At 42.5% G+C, this 22,691-nt stretch overlaps 1 protein-coding gene across 1 annotated transcript in view; it reads right to left on the bottom strand.

The window, feature by feature from the left end:
• The window catches only part of LOC120940047 (microtubule-associated tumor suppressor 1 homolog), a 129,234-nt gene that overhangs the window by 26,744 nt on the left and 79,799 nt on the right, over positions 1–22,691 (bottom strand). The window contains exon 3 of the mRNA XM_040352623.1: positions 5,132–5,330. Within this exon, the coding sequence (XP_040208557.1) occupies positions 5,132–5,330 (199 nt within the window). The remainder of the gene's footprint in view (positions 1–5,131; positions 5,331–22,691) is intronic.

The raw sequence follows: 22,691 nt of genomic DNA, 5'->3' as shown, positions 1-22,691 counted from the left end.
ATATGGGGGCTTTCATTCTTTACCTTCAAAAAATACTAATTGTCTGGCTGATCCAATGCACACATGTTTTATTTTTGTTGTTTAATAGGTTTGCTTGTGTGGCCCTTGAGATCCCCATCTCTCTCAGCCACATGTTTTTTCTACCACACTGCTCCTCTCTGCAATTCACCACCTATCTTAACCTCTTCAATACTGGGCACTTTCACCCCCTTCTCACGCAGACCAGTTTTCACACTCCGAATGACAATTGCGGGGTCATGAAACAATGTATCTACATGAATTTGAGATAGAGCTTTCTTTTGGTGGTTGTAAATCTTCACCATTAACCCAGTGAAGTAACTGGCCTTTGGCGATACACAGATGAAACAAATCCTCCTACATAAGTTGTACCTGTTTATCTACAGTCTTCTCTAAAACTGTTCAAAGTACATTTACAAAGCTAGTCTGAGCGGTCACAAAACAAGGGGTGGGAGATGAAGATAGAGCTCTCACGGAGCTCTGCAGAGTGTGAGAGCTGATTGGAGGGAAGGAACACCTCCCTCCACACAGCTCACAGCAACAGAGCAGAGGCTGGAGGTCCGTCCCGTCACATTTTCTATCTTGGTGTCAGGAAAAACTTGTCAGAAGTGATCCATGCTGACATTCACTGGGCACATGCTTAATATTGATTTTCACTATTTCGAGCACAGCAGCACCTATGGAAGGCACCTGTGAAAGGAACCTTTCAACTACAAGTTTATACATATTTGCACGTCTTAAGCTTTTGATTTTGCACTAATTTAGTATGCACTTTATTGTATTTATCCAGGCTGTCAGCGCTGTGGTACTCAATCGTTTTTCCAGATTTTTAAAACCCTGTATAATAAAATGAATGAGCCACAATGTAACATTCGCTAAAGTGGTTGTAAAGGCACAAGGTATTTTACCCCATTGCAAGCTGCTTGCTGTGGGGGCACGTGGGAGGAGTCAGGAGCGCCAACGAGCGCCTGGGAAGAGGAGGATCTGGGCTGCTCTGTGCAAAACCACTGCACAGAGCAGGTAAGTAGAACACTTTTTTTTACAACACTTTACATTGATGATACGCTAATAAAAAATGTACATGTTACACAATGTAGCAAGCTTCTTTAGTAGATGTATTTTTCTCACAAGTCATCATTTGTGACATACTAAATTATATGTTAACAAGCCATAAACCTTAAACGTTGGTTATGTAAGCCATGATTACAGCCAGTCACTAATCTATCAATAGACTGCAGTGACACTGGAGCAATCTACACAACTGTTCAAAAAACATCAGCATGCCTCTTCAAGTAGGACATCACAGGGCATAGCTCCAGAAATAACCTGGAATCAAAATGGCAAAAATGATCCATGCCACCGATACTCATTAAAGGGCATCTTCAGTTTGGGGAACACCAGACAAAGTTTTGTTTACTATAGAAGTGAAAAGCCAGGTTTTAAGTCCTAGATGGACCCCCTTCTACCTTCCTCTGCTCCTCTCAGATGCTCAATGTGCAGGCTACTGGGGGTTGCTTAGACTGCTCATCACAAGACCCCTAAACCCAAATCTGCCATTTCTGAACCTGTGCGAAAGAATCTCTATATTCATACAGCGCATCCGGAAAGTATTCACAGCACTTCATTTTTTCCACATTTTGTTATGTTACATCCTTATTCCAAAATGGATTAAATTAATTTCCCTCAAAATTCTACAAAAAATACCCCATAATGACAATGTGAACACATTTGTTTGAAATCTTTGTAAATTTATAGAAAATAAAATAAAAAATAAAATCCCATGTACATAAGAAAATCCCATGTACATAAGTATTCACAGCCTTTGCCATGCCACCCAAAATTGCGCTCAGGTGCATCCTGTTTCCACTGTTCATCCTTGAGATGTTTCTCCACTTGATTGGAGTGCATCTGTAGTAAATTCAGTTGATTGGACATGATTTGGAAAGGCACACACCTGTCTATATAAGGTCCCACCGTTAACAGTGCATGTCAGAGCACAAACCAAGCCTTGAAATCCAAGGAATTGTCTATAGACCTCCGAGACAGGATTGTATTGAGGCTCAGATTCAGGGAAGGGTACAATTTCTGCAGCATTGAAGGTCCCAATGAGCACAGTGGGCTCCATCATCCGTAAATGGAAGAAGTTTGGAACCACCAGGACTCTTGGAGCAGGCCGCCAGGCCAAACTGAGCGATTGGGGGAAAAGGGCCTTAGTCAGGGAGGTGACCAAGAACCCGATGGTCACTCTGACAGAGCTACAGCATTTCTCTGGAGAGAGGAGAACCTTCCAGAAGAACCATCATCTCTGTAGCACTCCACCAATGAGACCTGTATGGTAGAGTGGCCTGATGGAAGCCACTCCTTAGTTAAATGAACGATAGCTCGACTGGAGTTTGCCAAAAAGGCACCTGAAGGACTCTGACCATGAGAAACAAAATTCTCTCGTCTGAGGAAACAAAGATTGAACTATTTGGCCTGCATGGCAAGCATCATGTCTGGAGGAAACCAGGCACAACGCATCACCTGCCCAATACTAACCCTATATTGAAGCATGGTGGTGGCAGCAACATGCTGTGGGATGTTCTTTAGTGGTAGGAACTGGAAGACTAGTTACGATCGAAGGAAATATAAATGCAGAGAGACATCCTTGGTGAAAACTTGCTCCAGAGCACTGTGCACCTTAGACTGGGGCGAAGGTTCATCTTCCAGCAGGACAACAACCCTAGGCACAAAGCCCAGATAACAAAGGCGTGGCTACGTGAATGTCCTTGCGTGGCCCAGCCAGAACCCGGTTGAACATCTCTGGAGAGATCTGAAAATGTCTGTGCACCGGTCAATCCCTATTCAGCCTGATGGAGCTTGAGAGGTCCTGCAAGGGAGAATGGAAAAAACTGCCCAAAAATAGGTGTGCAAGCTTGTAGCATACTCAAAGACTTGAGGCCACAATTGTTGCCAAAGGTGCTTCAACAAAGAACTGAGCAAAGACTACATTTTTATGTACATGTGTTTTTTATTTTAAAAAATTTGACAAGATTGCAAACAAACATCTTTCATGTTGTCAGTACGGGATATAGCTTGTAGAATACCTTGTGGATGCACTGCATCTACAAAACATTCATTGTTATGGACTTTCATATGGGATGTATTTATTCTGAGCAACAAAAATATGTTTTTTAGATATTTACTCTCAATTACTGCCTGACACTACTAGAAGAAACAGGCACCAATCAAACCAGAATCTAACCATCCCTGTCGTCTGAAAAGTTTGCTTGAGTGCATAAAGTTCTCGTAAAGTTAAAACAAATTTAAAACAAACAAGTTAAACTTGCCTGATGTGTTTCAGCCGCAACGGCCTTGTTCACAAAGGGTATTTAGAGGCGGGCAGTAGGGAGGTGAAAGTACAATTTTTTTTTCCCCCAATGCAGATAAAGCTTGGGTGAAAACCTTCAAGGGGAGTTTCAACTGTAGCTGCTGACTTTTAAAACTCCCCTACACCACAATCCAGGACTGTTCTCACCCCAACCATTTTCACCACCCATCTTCTGTCTCCGACACCTTAACTGTGGGCACCCAGCTGTGACCGCCTGTGGCTTCAAAGCCAGGTGCCCGCTGCGCATAGTGAATGGTCCAAGTGTCTTCGGGCAAGACTGCGAAGGAGAGGGGAGGCAAACTTTTGCGTCGATCGCCTAGGTGGTCGGAGCAAAAGTGGGAGAGGGTACCTGTCAAAATATGCTCTCCTCCACCCCCAAGTGCCATTTCATAAAACGGAGCGAGGGAGGAGGCCTTAATGCGGAATTTCACCTTTTGGGTGAGCTTCGCTTTAAGCCTTTACAACCACTTTAACCGGTTCCCAATCAGCTCCTGCATTTACGTCAGCAGAATGGCACAGCTGGGCAAAGCAACGTATATACACACACACACATCACTTTGAAATTCCTGCCGAGCACGCGCACCTGCAGCGAGCTCGGTGACTGTGCCCAGACTCTATGTCCGCCGGTGTCCCGCAATCGGGTCACAGAGCTGCAGAACGGGGAGAGGCAAGTGTAAACATGCCTCTCCCCATTCTGCCTAGTGACACTGTCACTGATTGTCTGTTCCCTCTCATCGGGAACAGCCAGTGTCATTTTCACAGTAATCAGTGCATTTTTATAGCACTGATCGCTGTAAAAATGGTCCCAAAAATGTGTCAAAAGTGTCCGATGTGTCCGCCATAAAGTCGCAGTCACGATAAAATCGCTGATCCCCATTACTAGTAAAAAATAAATAAATATAAATGCCATAAAACTATCCTTTATTTTGTAGAAGCTATAACTTTTGCGCAAAATCAATCAATATATGCTTATTGTGATTTCTTTTACCAAAAATATGTAGAATACGTATCGGCCTAAACTGAGGAAAAATTTCAATTTTTTATAGATTTTTTGGGGAGTTTTAGTATAGCAAAAAAAGTTAAAAATATTGCATTTATTGCATTTACAAGATTGGCGATATCCAGCCCTTAAAGGGGTTGTAAAGGAATTATTTTTTTTCATAATAAGCATCCTTTTACCTGCAGACGTTCCTCTTTTCACTTCCTCTTTGTTCGTTTTTGCTCAGAAGTTGCTCTATTTCTTCTCTGTTCTGTTCACTTCCTGCTTGTCTGATTTTACTGACCACCGTGATGGGAGGCTTTACTGCGGTGGTCAGTAACGTGCTCACCCCCTCCTGGGAACTACATCTGTGTGGCAGGACGCTCTCTACGTGTTAGAGACTTCATGGAGGTGTGAATTACTGGGCGTGCCGCAATGCATACTGGGAAATGTAGTTCTTACATGAACGAGCGATGCAAACCAGGAAGTGAATGAGAGAACAGAAACTAGAATGCCGGAGGTGATATAGATGAAGGAATTTAATAGGTATTTACTTGTTTAATAGAATCATTACACTATTCTGTCTCTCTACCTTGCAGACATTAATTTTAGGCAAAATTTCCTTTACAACTCCTTTAATGTAATACAATTCTGGTTGCTATGGGCTACACATCCATATTTTTTCCCTGCAGTATTTATAAAATACAATATGAAGCTTTTTTTTCAAAAATTCCATATAACCAATTTACCAATAATCCTCTTACCGGCACTTTGCTGGTTTCCTCCAGGTGGTGATGTCACTCTGACAGTCACTACGCTCCTCCCCACACTTCCCCGCCGCTGTTCAGTGGAGTGAAGTCTGGCTTTGGAGGTGAGAACTGGCTGCGAGGTCGTGTTTTTCAGGGAAGACAGAAGCTGATTATGCAAGTTCTTGCTGGGAGTAGTTAACTTTGCAGAAAAGGGCTGCAAGACAAGAGTTCAAATGGGTTTAAATAAAACTGTACAAAATCAAGACTAAGGGGGTCATTTACTAAAGGCAAGTCCACTTTGCATTACAAGTGTAAACTACAAGTGCAAAGTGCACCTGGAAGTGCAGTCGCTGTAGATCCGAGGGGGACATGCAAGGAAGATAAAAAAAACAGCGTTTTAGCTTGCACATGATTGGATAATAAAATCAGCTCATTTCAGATCTACCCCTCAGAATTACAGCGACTGCAAATTCAAGTGCACTTTGCACTTGTAGTTTGCACTTTTAGTGCAAAGTGGATTTGCCTTTCGCAAATAACCCCCAAAATTTTAATACAAAGGTCTAGATTTATGACAGAGTTCAACTTTAACAATGCTGCATAAAAATAATAATTAAAAAAAGTAATAACTTTGTCATGCAGAAAATTCATAACATTTATTGGAAATTTTAAAACGATACTAGCAAGAGCATTAAGGAAGAAGGCAAAATAGGTACGCACCACACTTTTCTTTCGATTTAGTGTCTTTTGAACACACAAAAGATAAAAGTGAAGACAGCAGGTTACAAGAGACATAAGGAATGCTTCCCTTGAGAATTAAGAAAAAAAAAAAAAAAAAATGTGTCTATGACTGGGGAAATCTTGTACAAAGTGCACAATACTGAGGCCTTTTTTTTTTTTTAAGATGGGTCTGTAAGAGTATATACACATAAGCCATGTGTTAAAATGGATCTGCTGTGTAGCAACAGCAACCGTCTTGGGTTTTACAACTTAACAGCTTTAATAATAAATAAAAATTCATTGGCAGTGTACACTCTAGTCAGGCCTCTGCACAGTGTAGTGCCCTGAGATTAGGCGACTTGCTGAGCCATCCAGTTATCTGCAGAAAAACCCAGTGCTGTGGTATGAATGAGGTACAAATGTTTTCTATGTGCCCCTGCAGTGACGGATACTGATCCAGGGTGAAAGACACACCAGTCACCCCACATGTATCCAGGTCATGAAGACCAGAATACTTAAATATTCAAAACAAAAATCGTACGAACTGGTGTCGTACAAGGAAAATGTTCATGCTTGTCCGTTCGTATACTAATGTGGTGAACTGTCGAGATCAGCTATGGAAATCTGTGTACCAATGATCAGATCATACTACGATCGATTCCAAAGCAGTATTTTTCATACAGGCCTTAAGCTTTTCAGAGATAAAAACACGTCAGCGGCAATTACAGACCCCTTAGTGCCGGTTCACACAGGGGCGACTTGTCAGGCGACTTAGCCGCCTGACAAGTCGCGCTCTGTTCTGTACTATGAAACCGTTCTAATAGGAGCGACTCAAGTCGCTCCGACTTAGAAAAAGGTTCCTGTACGACTTTGGGGCGACTTGCATTGACTTCAATACAGAAGTCATTTTGCAAGTCGCCACTGAAGTCGTGTGCAGATCGCCTTGCAGAGTTGCGTGGCAAGTCGTGCTGCCCCTGTGTGAACCGGCACTTAAAGCGGAGGTTCACCCTAAAACAATTATATACCATTACATCCAGCATACTTCCGACATCTACAGTAGGCTGTTTTTTTTTTTTTTGCCGTACATACAGTTTTGTTATTTTCCCCCCGGCTTCCGGGTTCTGGCTCCTGCGGGAGTGGGCGTCCCTATTCAGAGGTTAGATGATTGACGTCTGGTGAAAAACTTCCCCTGGCACATAAGGCACGTCACCAGTTTTCCGTAAGTAGCCGACCTGCGAGTCGGCTCTATACGGCACCTGCGCCCGCTGTGTAGAGCTGATTGCGCAGGCGCCATATAGAGCCGACTTACGGAAAATTCGTGACGCGCCTTATGCGCCAGGGGAAGTTTTTCACCAGACGTCAATAATCTAACCTCCGAATAGGAACGCCCACTCCCGCGGGAGCTAGAACCCGGAAGCCGGGGGGGGGGGAATAATAAAACAGTATGTACGGCAAAAAAAAACAGCATACTGTTGATGTCGGAAGTATGCTGGATGTAATGATATATAGATGTTTAAGGGTGAACCTCCGCTTTAAAGATGCAAGTTGCCCGGCTGTTCTGCTGTCCCACCAGCATCAATACTTTGTAATAGCAACCAGAAACAAGCATGCAGATCAGGAAAGCCACATCAATGCCCAAAAATCTCATCTGTATATTTTCTGGCTGCAACAATAGGGTCATCAGCCTAATGCCATGTACACACACAAACTGCGTGCTAAAAAAAAAAAAAAAAAAAAAAAAAAAAAACGAACATACTCGCTATACAGTACAGATGGAGGAAACTTCTCCTGTCAGAATACATGAACAGCAGATGCATAAGATTGGATGCAACTTCTGTTCAGCCAATTGTTAACAGCTCTACTCCTTTTGTTTTTTCTTTTCAAATCGAAGAACACACAGATGGGAGGTGGCCGATAGGGACCCGCAAAAAGTGGTTTTCATCCGGTTCATCAGAAAGTGATATAAATATGAGTATTCACGCTCTACTGTGGTACAGCTGAATGACAGCTGTGAAGGGGTTAAGTATGAATAAACTGCTTCAAAACACTGAAAGGTAAAACCAAGACCTGAGGGTGCATGAATATAAAAAGTAGTGCTGAGCCGTTGATAAAATATGCAAAAAAAGTATAAAAACGCACAAGCATAAAAGCAATTAATATAAAAACGCACAAGCATAAAAGCAATAATAGGTGCAAAGTACAAAATATTTTACAAGTGGAAAAATAAATAACGTGCCAAACAATATAGTGTCCAAATAAACCTCAAATGCCGACGCGGTATGCAACACAATGCAAAATAATCATGGAAAAAAACTTCAAATAGTACAAGTGCAAATGACATCTGCTCTGAAACAATCACATCTGCTGAGAAATATGTAAAATAAGCATGCAATGAAATGCAAAGGTGCATTAGGTGAACGTGGTAAATTCTAAAATGTGATGAAAAAAAGGAAATAAAAAGTACAAAATGTGCCATCGCACATAAAAAAGGTGATGTGTGCAAGGCGATGGCTTCTTTCATGCCTTCTACTAAGGTGCAAATGTGCAGAGTGATGTCTCTTCAGTGCCTTCTGCTAAGGCAAACGGATGGCCCCCTATCTCACTGCTGTGAGGTTACAGCATATAAGCAAAGCCTGAATGTATCCAGCGTAATCCAGCCTGCCTGGATAGTGCTTTGGGTAATCCCTGGATGTGGTCCCCGTTTGTGGGGAGGGGCTGTTTCTTCCGTGGTGCAAGGGGTCTCCGGATTCCGTGCATATATGATAGCAGGGAAGGTAAAAGGAATCCCAGGATAGTGTAGTACGTTTTAACTACAAATGCGCTTATTGCACAAGTAGTACTCACATTCAAACCGTAAACAAAATATGTGCATCCATGAGCGCCAAGCTCATCTGCGTCACTTCCAGTCGCCTCTACGTCCCAGTGATATGTACCCAGCTACACAGACAAGCCTCACAGAAAAAGTCCCATTTGACGAAACGTACGTCAGGCTAGGCACGTAGCAGCAATGACATAGCACGCGTGGAGGGTGTTGGATGAACCTATGTTTCCAATAAGCCTATTTTACCATCTTTGCTGCAAGTAGAACGCTGCGCAATGAGTTTGTTTTCCTCGTCCATATGGTATACCGTGTGATTGGGTTTTGGAGCGCCATAAAGGATAACTGTTGTGAGGAGTTTCATCATTGGAGTCCACTAAGTGGGCTGAATAGCTGAGGCGGTTTATACCCAAAACGGAGGGGCGATTGCTCACTTATGCACATATAGACCTTGGAAGGTCTTAATATCTATTAAGAAAATAGATTTGTCTCATCTATCCTGTGGGGAGCACTGGGTGTTTGCACCAATTGAAATTGGAAAGACACCATTTTTACCTTGTGGATTACAATTGGTCTTTGGACTCTAAGGCCCATTTCACACTGGGGCGGGAGGTACAATGGCGGTATAGTGCCGCTAAAAATAGCGGCACTATACCGTCGGAATTGCAGCGGACTTCGGCCTCTGCAGAGGCGCATTGCGGGCGGTATTACTGCAGTGTCCCATTGTTTTCAAAGGGAAGGAGCGGTGAGGGAGCAGTATACACACCGCTCCTCTTACCGCTTTAAAGATGCTGCTTGCAGGAGATTATTTTCCCTCCCGCCAGCGCATCGCCTCTGTATGAAAGCCCTCGGGCTTTCACATTGAGAATGCTGGGCAGGAGTTTTGAATAACTCCTCAGTGTGAAAGGGGGCCTAAGCCCATGTTCACCCTGGGCTGCGGGAATGAAGCCGTGTGAGTACAGCTGAATTTGCACAATTTCACTCCCGCTTGTCAGTCCCGATTTTGACCGCAATTATAGTGATATCTGTGCAGGTTTCTGCACAGATGTCAATGTAAATCGGAGAAATGCCATAATTGCAAAAAGTAGTACAGAAACTATCTTTTGAAATTAGTGCAGCACTGCATCTTTTAGGACGGTGCCATTGCCAGCAAATGTCAAATGGCATTAGTGCGAATCAGGGCTTATCCACGCTTACACATCTATTCCAAAGATGGACTTTTGTTTGCCTAATCACAACCAAGGCGTCTTATCACATATACATGACAGCACAACACATATATAATGTGTTGGATATGGTGTGTACATATTTGTGAGTGCTGCCGTTTGTCACCAATCATTTAGGTAAATTTTGTTAGTGAATTACACCAAGAGCAATTTTCTTTTGCATACTATTCACAGACGAATGGCTAGCATTTGCAGAACACATCGCAATGGATATCCCCACCATTCAATAAACCAATGAGAACATTTATACTGGATCTTGATGCTCCAAAATACTTTATAACAGTCGTCAAGCTGTGCTTATCCCGTTTAAAGCTTGGGAAGCACGACAGATTTCAGCGCTCACTTTAGGGGCGAGAAGGGCTCATAGCGGCTTTCAAAGGCTGAACTGCCATTATCTGTACAAAGTAACTAGATAAGGACAACTTCAATACAAACAACTTGAGACTCAAGCTGCCATGAAGTATTGCTTGATGAAAATCAGGAGGATACAAAGATCTAGCGGTTTCTAAACAACTCGGTTCAAGTACCCTCAACTGGCACAGCGACCAACACAGCGCGATTACCACCACTGCAGTCCTTCGTCTGACATCAGAGGATTGAATCTATTTTCAGTATGCCGCAGGAATTCGATCAACTGCTGAGGACGAGCCATGTGCTGAGTCAGCTGAATCTCTGCTTGCCCCTATGCACACTGCAGCAGCCTGGCCTGATAATGGTTCATAGTGACACATAGACAGGCTGCTGTGTGGTCACTTTCCTCTGCTCTCCACATCTGACAATAGTACTCACAACTGTATCAGACAATTTGTTAGAACGATAAGCTGCCAGGTATGTGCAGACCAGACACACCTCCACATCTCAAGGACACAACGGCTCCCTTGTCAAGGGATTAACTGCAGGAGAAACAAAACCTCAAATTCCTCCAGATAATGGATGTATGACCGCACTCTTCGTAGAAATCCTCATCAGTGCATTGTCTTAATAGAATACTCCAAGTAGAAGCAATTCAAATCATTTTTAGAACAAAAATACAGCTAAAAATAAAAAACAACAAACGTGTCCAGAGCCACTTTAGTGTTATGAATTGTCACAAAATATTTAAGTGGTGTCAAGTCTCAGACATGAAATATGAACAAAGCATAACCCTCTATAGTGTGTACTTGTCTTAATTAAAAGCGCTAAGGTAGGCCATAGACCAGGGGTCTCCAAACTTTTCAAACAAAGGGCCACTTTATTGTTCTTCAGTCATTAGGAGGGCCGGATTGTGGCCAGCGGGGGTAGAAAAACCCCCGGGCCCAGCATTGGTGAGAATAAATATGGCCTCATAGTTTGCGATCAGTAGGATAAGGAGTAGTGCCCCTATTAGTAGGAGTAATTGTATCTCATCATTGGTATCAGTGGAAGAAAAAGTGCCCCCTTGTTGGAGACAGTGGGAAGAATAGTGCCTCATATCAGTGGGAGGAATACAGCCCTGAGGGCCGGATAAAGGCTTGCAAAGGGCCGCAGTTTGGAGACCCCTGCCATAGACTATACAAATTTATTTCCTGCAACCACGAGTTGCAGGAAAGATTTGCATGATTCCGCCATCAACACAAACAGAGATAACAGGGCAATCCCTTCTGCCGAAAATTACTCCCAGCATGGGGGGCGGGCGAGGGAAGCTGCCCCCCTCCATCCAGGAGAAAACAGTGATTATTGCTTGCAAAAATCGCAAGTAAAACCAGCAAGCTGGTTGTACGCAAGTTGACAAACTTGCTACATTCAGCCTGTCCATTAAAGTGGAGTTCCAGCTAAAATGGGAACTTGCACTTTTTGAAACCTTCCTCCAGTGTCACATTTGGCACCTTTCAGGGGGGAGGGGGGAGCAGATACCTGTCTAATACAGGCATTTGCTCCCACTTCCTGGCATAGATCACTTCGGTGATCTACGCCAATTCCGGCACCTACTCTGTACACAGCGGGGACTAGTGAAGACGCGCAGCGTGACTCACGCATGCGCAGTAGGGAACCCGGGAAGTGAAGCCGCAACGCTTCATTTCTTCATTCCCTCACAGAGGATGGCAGCTGAGAGCAGAGTGATTGCTCAGCTTCGACTGCCGACATTGTGGACACCCAGGACAGGCAAGTGTCCATTAAAAGTCAGCAGCTGCAGTATTTGTAGCTGCTGGCTTTTAATATATTTTTTTTAGCGGGCTTTCCGCTTTAAGGTTTCAAATCTCGGCCGGTTCCTGCTGAACTGAGCGACATTCATGGCTGGCCTTCGTGCCATCTGTCTGCTGCTTTGCTCCTCTGCTATCAGCATGAATCACTTCTGAAAAAATAAAAAATGGTGGCAGGGGAAGAGTGTCCAACTGAGTGTTCCTGTGTGCAGGGGGATGTGTCCCTCCAATCAGCTCTCAGAGCTCTCCTCACTGAGCTCTGCAGAATGCAATTTAAGCTCTCCAACCAGTTTTCTGAAAGCTCAGACAAGCTTTATACCAGGGGTCTCACACTGGCAGCCTCCAGCTGTTAAACTACAAGTCCCATGAGGCATTGCAAAGCTGGCAGTTAAAAGCATGACTCCCACAGGCAGAAGCATAATGGGATTTTGAGTTTTGCAACAGGTGGAGGGCTGCCAGTTTGAGACCCCTGCTTTATACATTTTTGACTTTAAATGGACATAAAGAAATGACTGCAGATAAACAGGTACAACTTATGTAGGAGATGTTATCTTTGTGTATCACCTGAGGGCAGTCACTTCACTGGGTATATGTAAGAGTTTATAACCACTTTCAGCCAAAACTTCCATGGCACTGCCTTATCGTTTTAAATATCAGCTCTGCTGCCCATAGCCCCCATTGATACACTTACTGTGCAATGAAATTGTGTCAAGTGAAGATTATTCCACTTTTCCAGTACAAAAGACAATACAAGCCTTGATGCTTCCTCTGCCTTAACAGAAAAACTACCCAGTAAACCTGTCAGAACACTCCATTTACTTGTCAAAGAGCGGGTACCACTGAGGATGATGAGAAATCGCATCCCTCATCCCCACTTCTCAATCTACTGAGCCATATACTGACTGCCCTGATGAGGCATCTGCTACTACTACAGAGGGAAATCTAAAGGACACCATTGCATTATATAAATGACTGTTATTCTTGTTCAGCACCAATACACTCAATACCCCAAGTCTGGACACCATGCAACTGCATTCGAAATCTAGGCAAGGCTGCTGCATTTTCTTTTCTTCTGCATTTACAAGCAGCTCAGTGTTATTTTATGTGCCATGCACATTGGGGGCATTTAAAGGCATATTCAAGGGGAGATTTTAGAGGTAGAAAAAATAAATAAAAAATTAGGACGGTGCCATTGCCGGCAAATGCCGATTTGACATGTCAAATTGTACAAGTGTGAACCAGGGCTAATGAGCCCTTAGGGCCAGCAGGTTTACCAAAACGCTGCTTGAAAAAAGTCATTAAATATCTAGGCCAGGGTTTGACAAATTTGCTTGGAATCTAGGAGCCAGCTAAAAAAGTTAGGAGCCAGAAAACGCGCCCTGTCCCGACGACCTTGCACGCAGAGGCGAACACATATGTGAGCAGCGCCCGCATATGTAAACGGTGTTCAAACCACACATGTGAGGTATCGCTGCTATTGGTAGAGCGAGAGCAATAATTCTAGCCCTAGACCTCCTCTGTAACTCAAAACATGCAACCTGTAGAATTTTTTTAAATGTCGCCTATGGAGATTTTAAAGGGTAAAAGTTTGTCGCCATTCCACGAGTGGACGTAATTTTGAAGCGTGACATGTTAGGTATCAATTTACTCGGCATAACATTATCTTTCATAATATTAAAAAAAATGGGGATAACTTTACTGTTGTCTTATTTTTTAATTAAAAAAAGTGTAATTTTGTCCCAAAAAAGTGCGCTTGTAAGACCGCTGCGCAAATACAGCGTGACAGAAAGTATTGCAACGATCGCCTTTTTATTCTCTAGGGTGTTAAAATAAAAAATATATATAATGTTTGGGGGTTCTAATTAGAGGGAAGAAGATGGCAGTGAAAATAGTGAAAAATTACATTAGAATTGCTGTTTAACTTGTAATACTAATGGCCACCACCAGATGGCGCCAGCTTACACATCTGGTGGTAATAACTTGTAATACCAACGGCTCACCACCTGCCCCCCCTTCCAAGCCAAGTCGCCAGGACCCTATGTCTAGTCGCCATGGCGACCGGGATTTGTCGGGCCCTGATCTAGGCATCTTTTATGGGGCACTGCAGGCATTTAAGAATGGCTTGGCAACAACTCTCTCAAGAAGCTTAAAAACAAAAAGGTCAACAGCTTGTGCAAACTTCCTTTATTTGCAGTTGGTATTAGAAATCTGAATGAACTTGCACCAATGTCTCAAAAACTATAACAAATGGAAGATAGGACGGGACCTTGGATGCACCAAAAGACACTTGGAATTGGAACAATGAGGTTGAATTAAAGGATTTATTGATACAAACATTTAAAATACATGTAAAATAGAAACATGATGCATACAAGTAGTAAGTCATATATGTAAACAAGAATTACACATAATGTCATTCCTCAAAAAAGCACATCACATTAACTCTATGCATTTCAACTAAAGTTCATTAAATGGACACTAGGGGACAAATGTCAAGCAGGTTGATTTTACAAGATAATGATCAAATGTTTACAAACATTCAAAATGTTGGTTTATCTTCCATGAAAATATCATAAATGGACAGCAAACTTGGCTCCAAGGGAATCCAGGAATTAAGAGACCATTCGAATGGTCTCTGGATTCCCTTGGCTTTAGTGTGCAGCTTTACAAGGAGTCTCTCCAGAGCCGTATGCAAGCAGAAAGAATAGAGATCTCAATGATACCTGCAGCAGAGACCACCGCTTCCTGCACACTGATGATAGTGCAGAGGCTGAACGCAGGAGCCACTTGCAGATTGTATGAATTAAAGTTTTCTTCATCTTGCAGCTCTGACTGCTTAAAGTGACTGTAAAGTCTGGTGTTTTTTTCTATAAAAATGAAAAACATTTACCTGCTCTGTGCAGTGGTTTTGCACAGAGCAGCCCAGATCCTCCACTCCTTGGGTCCCTCTTCTGTGCTCCTGGCTGCTCACTGTCAAGTGCCCCCACAGCAAGCAGCTTGCTATGGGGGCACCGAGCCAAGTCCCAGCACAGTGTCCATTTAGACATGGTGACGTGGCCCTGCCCCCTCTCTCTCTCTCTCTCTCTCCCGATTGGCCAACTGACTTTTGGTGGAGCCAATGGTGCCGCTACTGTCTCTTAGCCAATCAGAAGGCAGAGTCATGGACAACCGAGACACTGGTGGACATCAATGGACAGAGATGGGGATCAGGTAAATATTAGGGGGGCTGCTGTACACAGACAACATCCATAGGAACTGCAGCATTTTTCTACTAAAAACTTAACCTGGATAACCTGTTGGTTACATTTACAAGAGGTGCAGCTTTATAAAATCAAAAACATCTAGGTATGAAGAAGAAAGTTTTAGGCTTCATCTATTGCTAGGTGTTTTGGTTGTTTTAGCAATTATGAAAACCAACAAGATGGTTCATACACGCAACATGAATATTTACAGGACGGGGCGTGTTAGATGGGAATTGGAAACAATCTGAGCTGCAGAGGATAAACACTTTGATGAACCCCTCCTTACACAACACACACCCTCAATATAGAACATTCTGTATTCTCAGAACAGTCATAGTGTAGCCATTCTTCACAATAAACCATTTTTCAGAACTCTATGTAATGTGCCCGAAGCATGTCTCCCTACAAATTTCATATCACCTAATCTTTGGGCTGGCTTCATCATTCTGCATGGCACCTTGCCATTATTGTGGAATGGCATACAAATATATGAGGGGTTGATGGGATGTATGTTGCCTTAAAAATATTGCTTCAGGTTTGGCTTCTCCGGCATTGCCAGCGTATCCATCAATGAGCTTCCTTAATGCTACACACCAGAACATGTAGATATAGAAAGTAGAACTACAGCCAAAATACATTTATTCTGGTGGAGAAGCAACCTGGCAGGTTTTTATTATAATGTACAGACTTCTGAGAAACCCCAAATAGGTGTGGGTTAACAGCTAAACAGAAGTACCATGTATGCCAGCCTTTTTCAGCCAGGGTGCCAAGGCAAGGATTCTTCAGGGGTGCCATGGCAAAATGCCTAAAAATTTGTTTAAAAATGACCAGTTACACTTACCGGTAGCTGTATTTCTAGTAGTCTTACAGAACGGCACCCTGAGAGATGACATTTTAGAATGGGGTGCCACAAGGCTGTCCATAATTTTAAAGGGTGCCTCAACTGAAAAAATAAACATTGCTGGATGTCCAACAAGAAAGCTGGCACACCAAATCACAGAGCCAAGAGAAAAATCGAATCCCTGAAAAAAAAAAAACCTGACAACCCTTTAATGCCAAAAAGAGGTGCTTCTTCCCCATTTATTTTTATCCGTGGTGATGCTTAAAGTGGTTGTAAACCCTTACAGACCACCTTTACCTACAGGTAAGCCTAGATTAAGGTTTACCTGTAGGTGCAAGAAATATCTCCGAAACCTACACGTTTAGAAGATGTTTGTAAAAAATACAGGAACCGACGTCTATGGTGCAGGCGCGCCGTTTCTAACAGGGATCGTGCCACACGCATGAGTGGGAGTGATATCGCGGCTCCGGCCAGTCACAGCGCAGGAGCCGCAATACCCGGAAGTCACTCCGGGAGAGATGGCAGAGACGGAGGAGGGGAATGGCGACCGCTGTGGGGACGTCGATCTCAGCTAAGTAATTCATAATGAGCTAGTATGCCATGCCATGCATACTAGCTCATTATGCCTTTGTCTTGTAGGGTGTATTTATGTTATTTTTTCCAGGAGGCTTTACTTCCTCTTTAAAATGAAAATAAAGTGTTGGACCCCTTTCATACAGATGGACAGATAGCAAACGTGTTTCCAGCCACAGCCATCGTTTTTTTTGCGGACCGGATCAAATGCTGGCGAGTAACAGTGGACACCTGTCTACTGACACCCGCCACCCCTTAGAGAACAATGGGTGGTCGGATCAGGTCAGTCTAAAAAATGGACAGGCAGACCCCATTGGTCCACTGGTGTGAAAGGGGCCTTAAGTGTACACATAACCATGGTGATTGGCTCTCACTGGCTACTTATCAGAAGTTGTAACCAAGAGCTTTCAGACACAGCCTGGTCAGTATACACAGGGAGTGTTCCCTACACACTGTATAGAATGCATCAAGATAAAAAAACCTTCTGACTTTACAACCACTTTAAGTCATAATGCACCGTATACTAGTACATGACAGACCTACCTACAAACGGAGCCCTCCAGCGATACACTGTCAGTGCTCTCCCCTGCACTTCCATCTTCAGATGGTCTTTCTTCCAAGTCTTGTGTCTTTGGCCACTTGATTATGGACAGATGCAAAAATTACGGATTTTACAAACTGTTTGTAAATTTACTGATGGTTGGCAACCCTGACACAGAGAAGGCCGTAAACGTGGTCTGAGCTGCACATGTGCGGTTCAGATCACATTACCCGCCGACAGGCAAGAGGGACATTTATGATTTTAGAGATCTTTAGGGTCTCCTGTTGTAAAGAAAAAAAAAGCCTGCGCATCAATGTTTTTTTATATTACAGACGTCTATTCCTACCACTTTCATTGTCGAAGTATTTGTACTTCTTTACATCCAGTTAAAAGATTAACACAGTTCCACCTGACAGTATAGTCAGATTGGTGACCTCCTAGTTACCTATACTACTGCAAGGGGTGAAGTCTGGTCCCTCCCCGTCACCAGTCTAACTGGGCATGGACTGAGAAAAAGCCACCCTGTCCATCACTCTGCTCTTTTAAACTGTCAGCATGCTCCTGTCCAGCTTGTGTGCATATACACAAGGGATTGGCTCCTATTTCCGTCCCTCTCCCTTTTCAGTGGTGCTGAGCAGGGGATTACATGGAGGATGATAGCAGGTAAAACTTATCGGCTTACAGTTTAAAAAAACAAAAAATGAAGCTGCATCATTTTGTGTTTTCTTTTTATCTGCCTGGGATTTAGCATGAAGATCTATTTTTGTCTAAGGAAACACTGTTTATTCAGGTGCCTTCACCCCTGTAGTCGATCAAAACCTGCACTTGACCTTCACAGGGCTCATTATCGGAACCAAAAATACCTTCAAAGCGCGCAATATAAAAATGGAGATTACTCATTTCATAAATGTGAAGAGATAAAAAATACCATGTTTTGGCTTTAGGACTTTTGCACCAATTCTCTTGATTTACAAATGTGACTACAGTATACACGCTGCGCTCCTAGCTTGTGCGCTCAGTCCTTGGGATTGGGAACCTTCGTTATACACAGATCTGATCCCTTGGCACACACTACAAGTTTTATTTGCAAAATTCATAAAAGGCAACAGAAGCCATCTTCTACACAATTTGCCAACTATATTGAAGAGTGTTCCATTTGATTTTGCAAAGGTTTAGGATTGAATCTGCCAAGCAGGTCTTGCAATTTTAACCTAGAAGAATGAGACATTGGGGGTTATTTACAAAAGGCAAATCCACTTTGCACTACAAGAAATCGCACTGAAAGTGCAGTTGCTGTAAATCTAAGGGGTAGATCTGAAATGAGGGGAAGCTCTGCTGATTTTATCATCCAATCATGTGCAAGCTAAAATGCTGTTTTTTATTTTCTTTGCATGTCCCCCTCGGATTTACAGAGACTACACTTCCAAATGCACTTTCAGTGCAATTTCATGTGCAGTTTGCACTTGTAGTGCAAAGTGGATTTTCCTTTAGTAAATAACCCCCAATGTAAGAAATGCTGTATCATTTTAACGAAAAAAAAAAAAGAAAAAAAAAAATCAATACCCATTAAGAGCATGAGCACTGAGCTATAAGATGATGCACATTTACGATTCCCAAGTCTTTAAAAGGTCACTGGAGAGGATGAGGGAGAGATTTATCACTTCTATGGTGAAATCCAGAGGATTTGATTGAAACAGAACTTAAAGTTCAATATACTCCATTGGCTCAGACCATGCTCAACATCCCTAAAATTCAGATTCAAAATCCAAGTGACACGCGCAAGGCTCTTATGGTCTATATGCAAGTACAGAGGCATGTTACAATCTACGCCATTTTATTTAGGGAGATTATCTGTCAGGGATCAAATAATTGACATTAATTGAAAGAAATTGGCTTACATAGTACCATACCTTTATACGTGCGTGTGTGTGTATGTGTAATATATATAAATATATATAATCTTTCTCTATCTATCCATCTCTCAATATATATGCATGCATACACATTTTTTATAGATACATTTGTTAACCTTATTATATTTGGATGCTTATCCAATTTGTTTTGTACAGTTGTCTTGCTACAATAACTCCTGAAGAAGCCTTGTTTATGGTGAAACAAGTAGAGAATATGACGACATCTGTAGCTTGATCAAATATCATTTGAATCAAATACTGTTGTAGTACATTATACGGTACTGTGACCATCGGGTTGGCTGAACAAGGTTTTTAACTATACACAAGTTAAATGGATTGATACATGTGCGATATAGTCATGTTTATAATTTTACTAAATATTTTAATGAAAATAAATAACTTTGTAAATGTTAATTGTGTCAATATTTGAGCACCTAAAAAGTCCCGTTCTACTTGAAACCCCTCACCCTCTGTCAGACCCACTCACAGCGGGCCCTATAAGAAGGCATTTGATGCCTATAAGCTTTAGCAATATCCTAGCCTGGCGCACACACACAAACACACACTTCCCCCTCTTTCGACCCCCCCCCCCCTATTTTCCTACTCTATTCTCAATCTTTCAGTGCATTTTAATGGGATATCCTCTTACTCCCAAAGTCATTAGTAAGGTTAGACACTAAGCAATTTACCCTACGTTATCGATTGATATTTCCTAAAGTTACATAATAGGTGTTGGTATATGTGCCACGTCCCCACACACCCCCTCTTATCTTGACCCACACCTATTGAGGGCAAGTCTGTTTTTATGACTGTTCAAGACAATTGACAGGCAGGGTACCCTGTTAACTCTGTGCCCCCATGCCTCTCACACAACACTTGCATTTTCGGACAGGTTTTGAATTGTAACTTTTCGGATGTGCCACCCGCGCAAAGTTTATTCCCATTAGGGGTGGTCGGGTGGACCGTTTCCTATGGACTTTCGGAGTCCCTCTGTTTGAGTCTATTTTTAAGATGCAACTGTTTTAATCCTTTATTGATTTATTGATTTCCTTTATTAAGTTCAACCAATTGCATATGATCTTTCCTATAGGTTTATAATATACTTATCCCATTTGACTGACTGTCATATCCCTGAAAATTTTTATGAAAACATTGAAGAAACCCTAAAGTTTGCTCAACTACGCAGCATTTTTTTGAAACGCACTATAAATAAATCAATACTGATGCCACATGATGAACTGCACGATTCTGCTTAGAATAAAGATCATGATTCTCAACGTAAAAAAATTTCACGTTAAAGAAAAAAAAGTTAAATTAACTTGACCGTTTCGTTTTATTTTTTTATTAATTGAAGCGTTTTTTTTTTCCCTCAAAAAAATAAATAAATAAATTCTTAAAAAAAAAACGCTGCGCAAGTACAGTATGACAAATTATTGCAATGATCACCATTTTATTCTTTCGGGTCTCTGCTAAAAAAATAGAATATATGTTTGGGGGGGTCTTAAGTAATTTTCTAGCATAAAATACAGATTTTAACTTGGAAAATGGCTTAGGGCCAGATTCACAGAGGAGATACGACGGTGTATCTCCTGATACACCGTCATATCTATGCGGCTGATTCATAGAATCAGTTCCGCATAGATAGACTTACACCGTCGGATCTTAGGATACAATACTTTGGCCGCCGCTGGGGGGAGTTTGTGTCGTATTCCAGCGTCGGGTATGCAAATTAGCAGTTACGGCAATCCACAAAAGGTTTTTCCCGTCATTACATCGTCGCTAGTAATTTTTTCCCGTCGCAAAGTTAGGCCTCCGTTAACATGGCTTAATTTTAGTCGAGCCATTTTAAAGTATGGCCGTCGTTCCGGGTCGAATTTCAAATTATTTTTGTTTTGGCGTCCGGGAATACGAATGGACGCTACGCACGTCGCGGTTCGAAAAAATGACGTCACATTGCGCAAAGCACGGCGGGAATTTCGATGCTGAGTATGCGCAGTACGTCCGGCGTGGGAGCGCGACTAATTTAAATGGTACACGCCCCATTTGAATTGGGCGGGCTTGCGCCGGACTTGTTTACGATACACCGCCGCAAGTTTGCAGGTAAGTGCTTTGTGGATCGGGCACTTACACTGAAAACTTGCGGCGGTGTAACGTAAACGGGTTACGTTACACGGCCGCAAATATTCGTGAATCTGGCCCTTAGTCTTTAAGTGGTTAAACTGAACTGTTTACAGGGTATAGAGACATAAAAGTTAACGGATTCCTTTTAAAAATGATTAAAAATAGATTAAATTCAATCATATAATGTGCCTTTAGTTTCACTTTCGTTTTTAAACTGGTTTCATGTTTATGTGAAGTAAAGAGACCCACAGAACAAAAACAAACAAATCCAGGGCAGTGTTATGTTTTTAAAATGAATCTGATTGGTTCTGAGGAGTTTTAGATACACAGCTTGGACCACAGTGAAAAGCTGCCATGAGATTTTTCATAAGGAGCCAGACAAGCAGGAAGTGTGGAGATCAGAGCAGAATTACAGCAACTTCAAAGCAAAAACGAACAAGGAGGACATGAAACCAGTACTGCAGTAAGGTAAAGGAAGCCATTTAGCTAAAAAAAACTAAATTCCTTTAGTGATCCTTTAATAGACATTTGCCTGATTTTTTTTTTTTTTGACAACAGTGCTCAGGAGATTTTTTTTTTTTTTAAAGATAATGAAGACCTGTGCTCCATGAATGTGGCACAGCGGTTATCCCAGTTGTATATTGTGCTTAGAGTGCATTACACACCCGCCAGACTATACAAAATGGGGATAAGGCCTGACTCCAACTGTACTAGATGCGCAAGGGACCATGGTGACCTAATTCATTTACTATGGCGGTGCCCCAAGTTACATTTGTTCTGGTCTGGGGTAGTGACTCTCCTTAACAGAGTTTATCTGACTAATATTCCTGTTGACCCGAAACCGTGTCTTCTTGGAATTATAGATGATATGTCACTGGACGATAATAGCAGGCAGGCCATACTGAGAGCTCTGTTTCAGGCCCGTAGGCTAATCCTTCGGCATTGGAAGGCAGTTGATCCTCCAACATTGAAGGAATGGATTACACAACTGGGAGACACCATAAGAATGGAGAGGTATGTCTATCAACACAGGGGTTGCTCGAGAAAGTTTGAGCAAGTGTGGGCCCCATGGTTAGATTCCCCCGGCTTGTCCCCGGTAGATCTGGTCATGGATAGGCTGTTTAGGTAGATGAGGGGGGTAGTCAGTCATGGGGGGCAGTCAGAGGGTGGGGAGTTTGATCCACTGGATTCACTGTTTGTATGTGAGCAGGGGGATGTAGGTGCTCCGGTGGGGCTAGTGCCTTTTGAATAGTGACCTCCGACCAAGGTTTTATGTCATATGGGAGTCTGCGGTGCCTTATGGGTAAACTGTCATTTGCATTGATGGAAGGTTTTGATGATGTGTTTATGAGCTGTGTATTGGCTGTGATTTTCTTTTCTGATTTAAAAAAAAAAAAAGATAATGAAGACTTAAGAATCATACT

This window comes from Rana temporaria, chromosome 1 (assembly GCF_905171775.1).
Source record: "Rana temporaria chromosome 1, aRanTem1.1, whole genome shotgun sequence".
NCBI lineage: Eukaryota > Metazoa > Chordata > Amphibia > Anura > Ranidae > Rana > Rana temporaria.
Note: the sequence above shows the minus strand (reverse complement) of the source record. Positions and strands in the feature narration are given on the sequence as shown.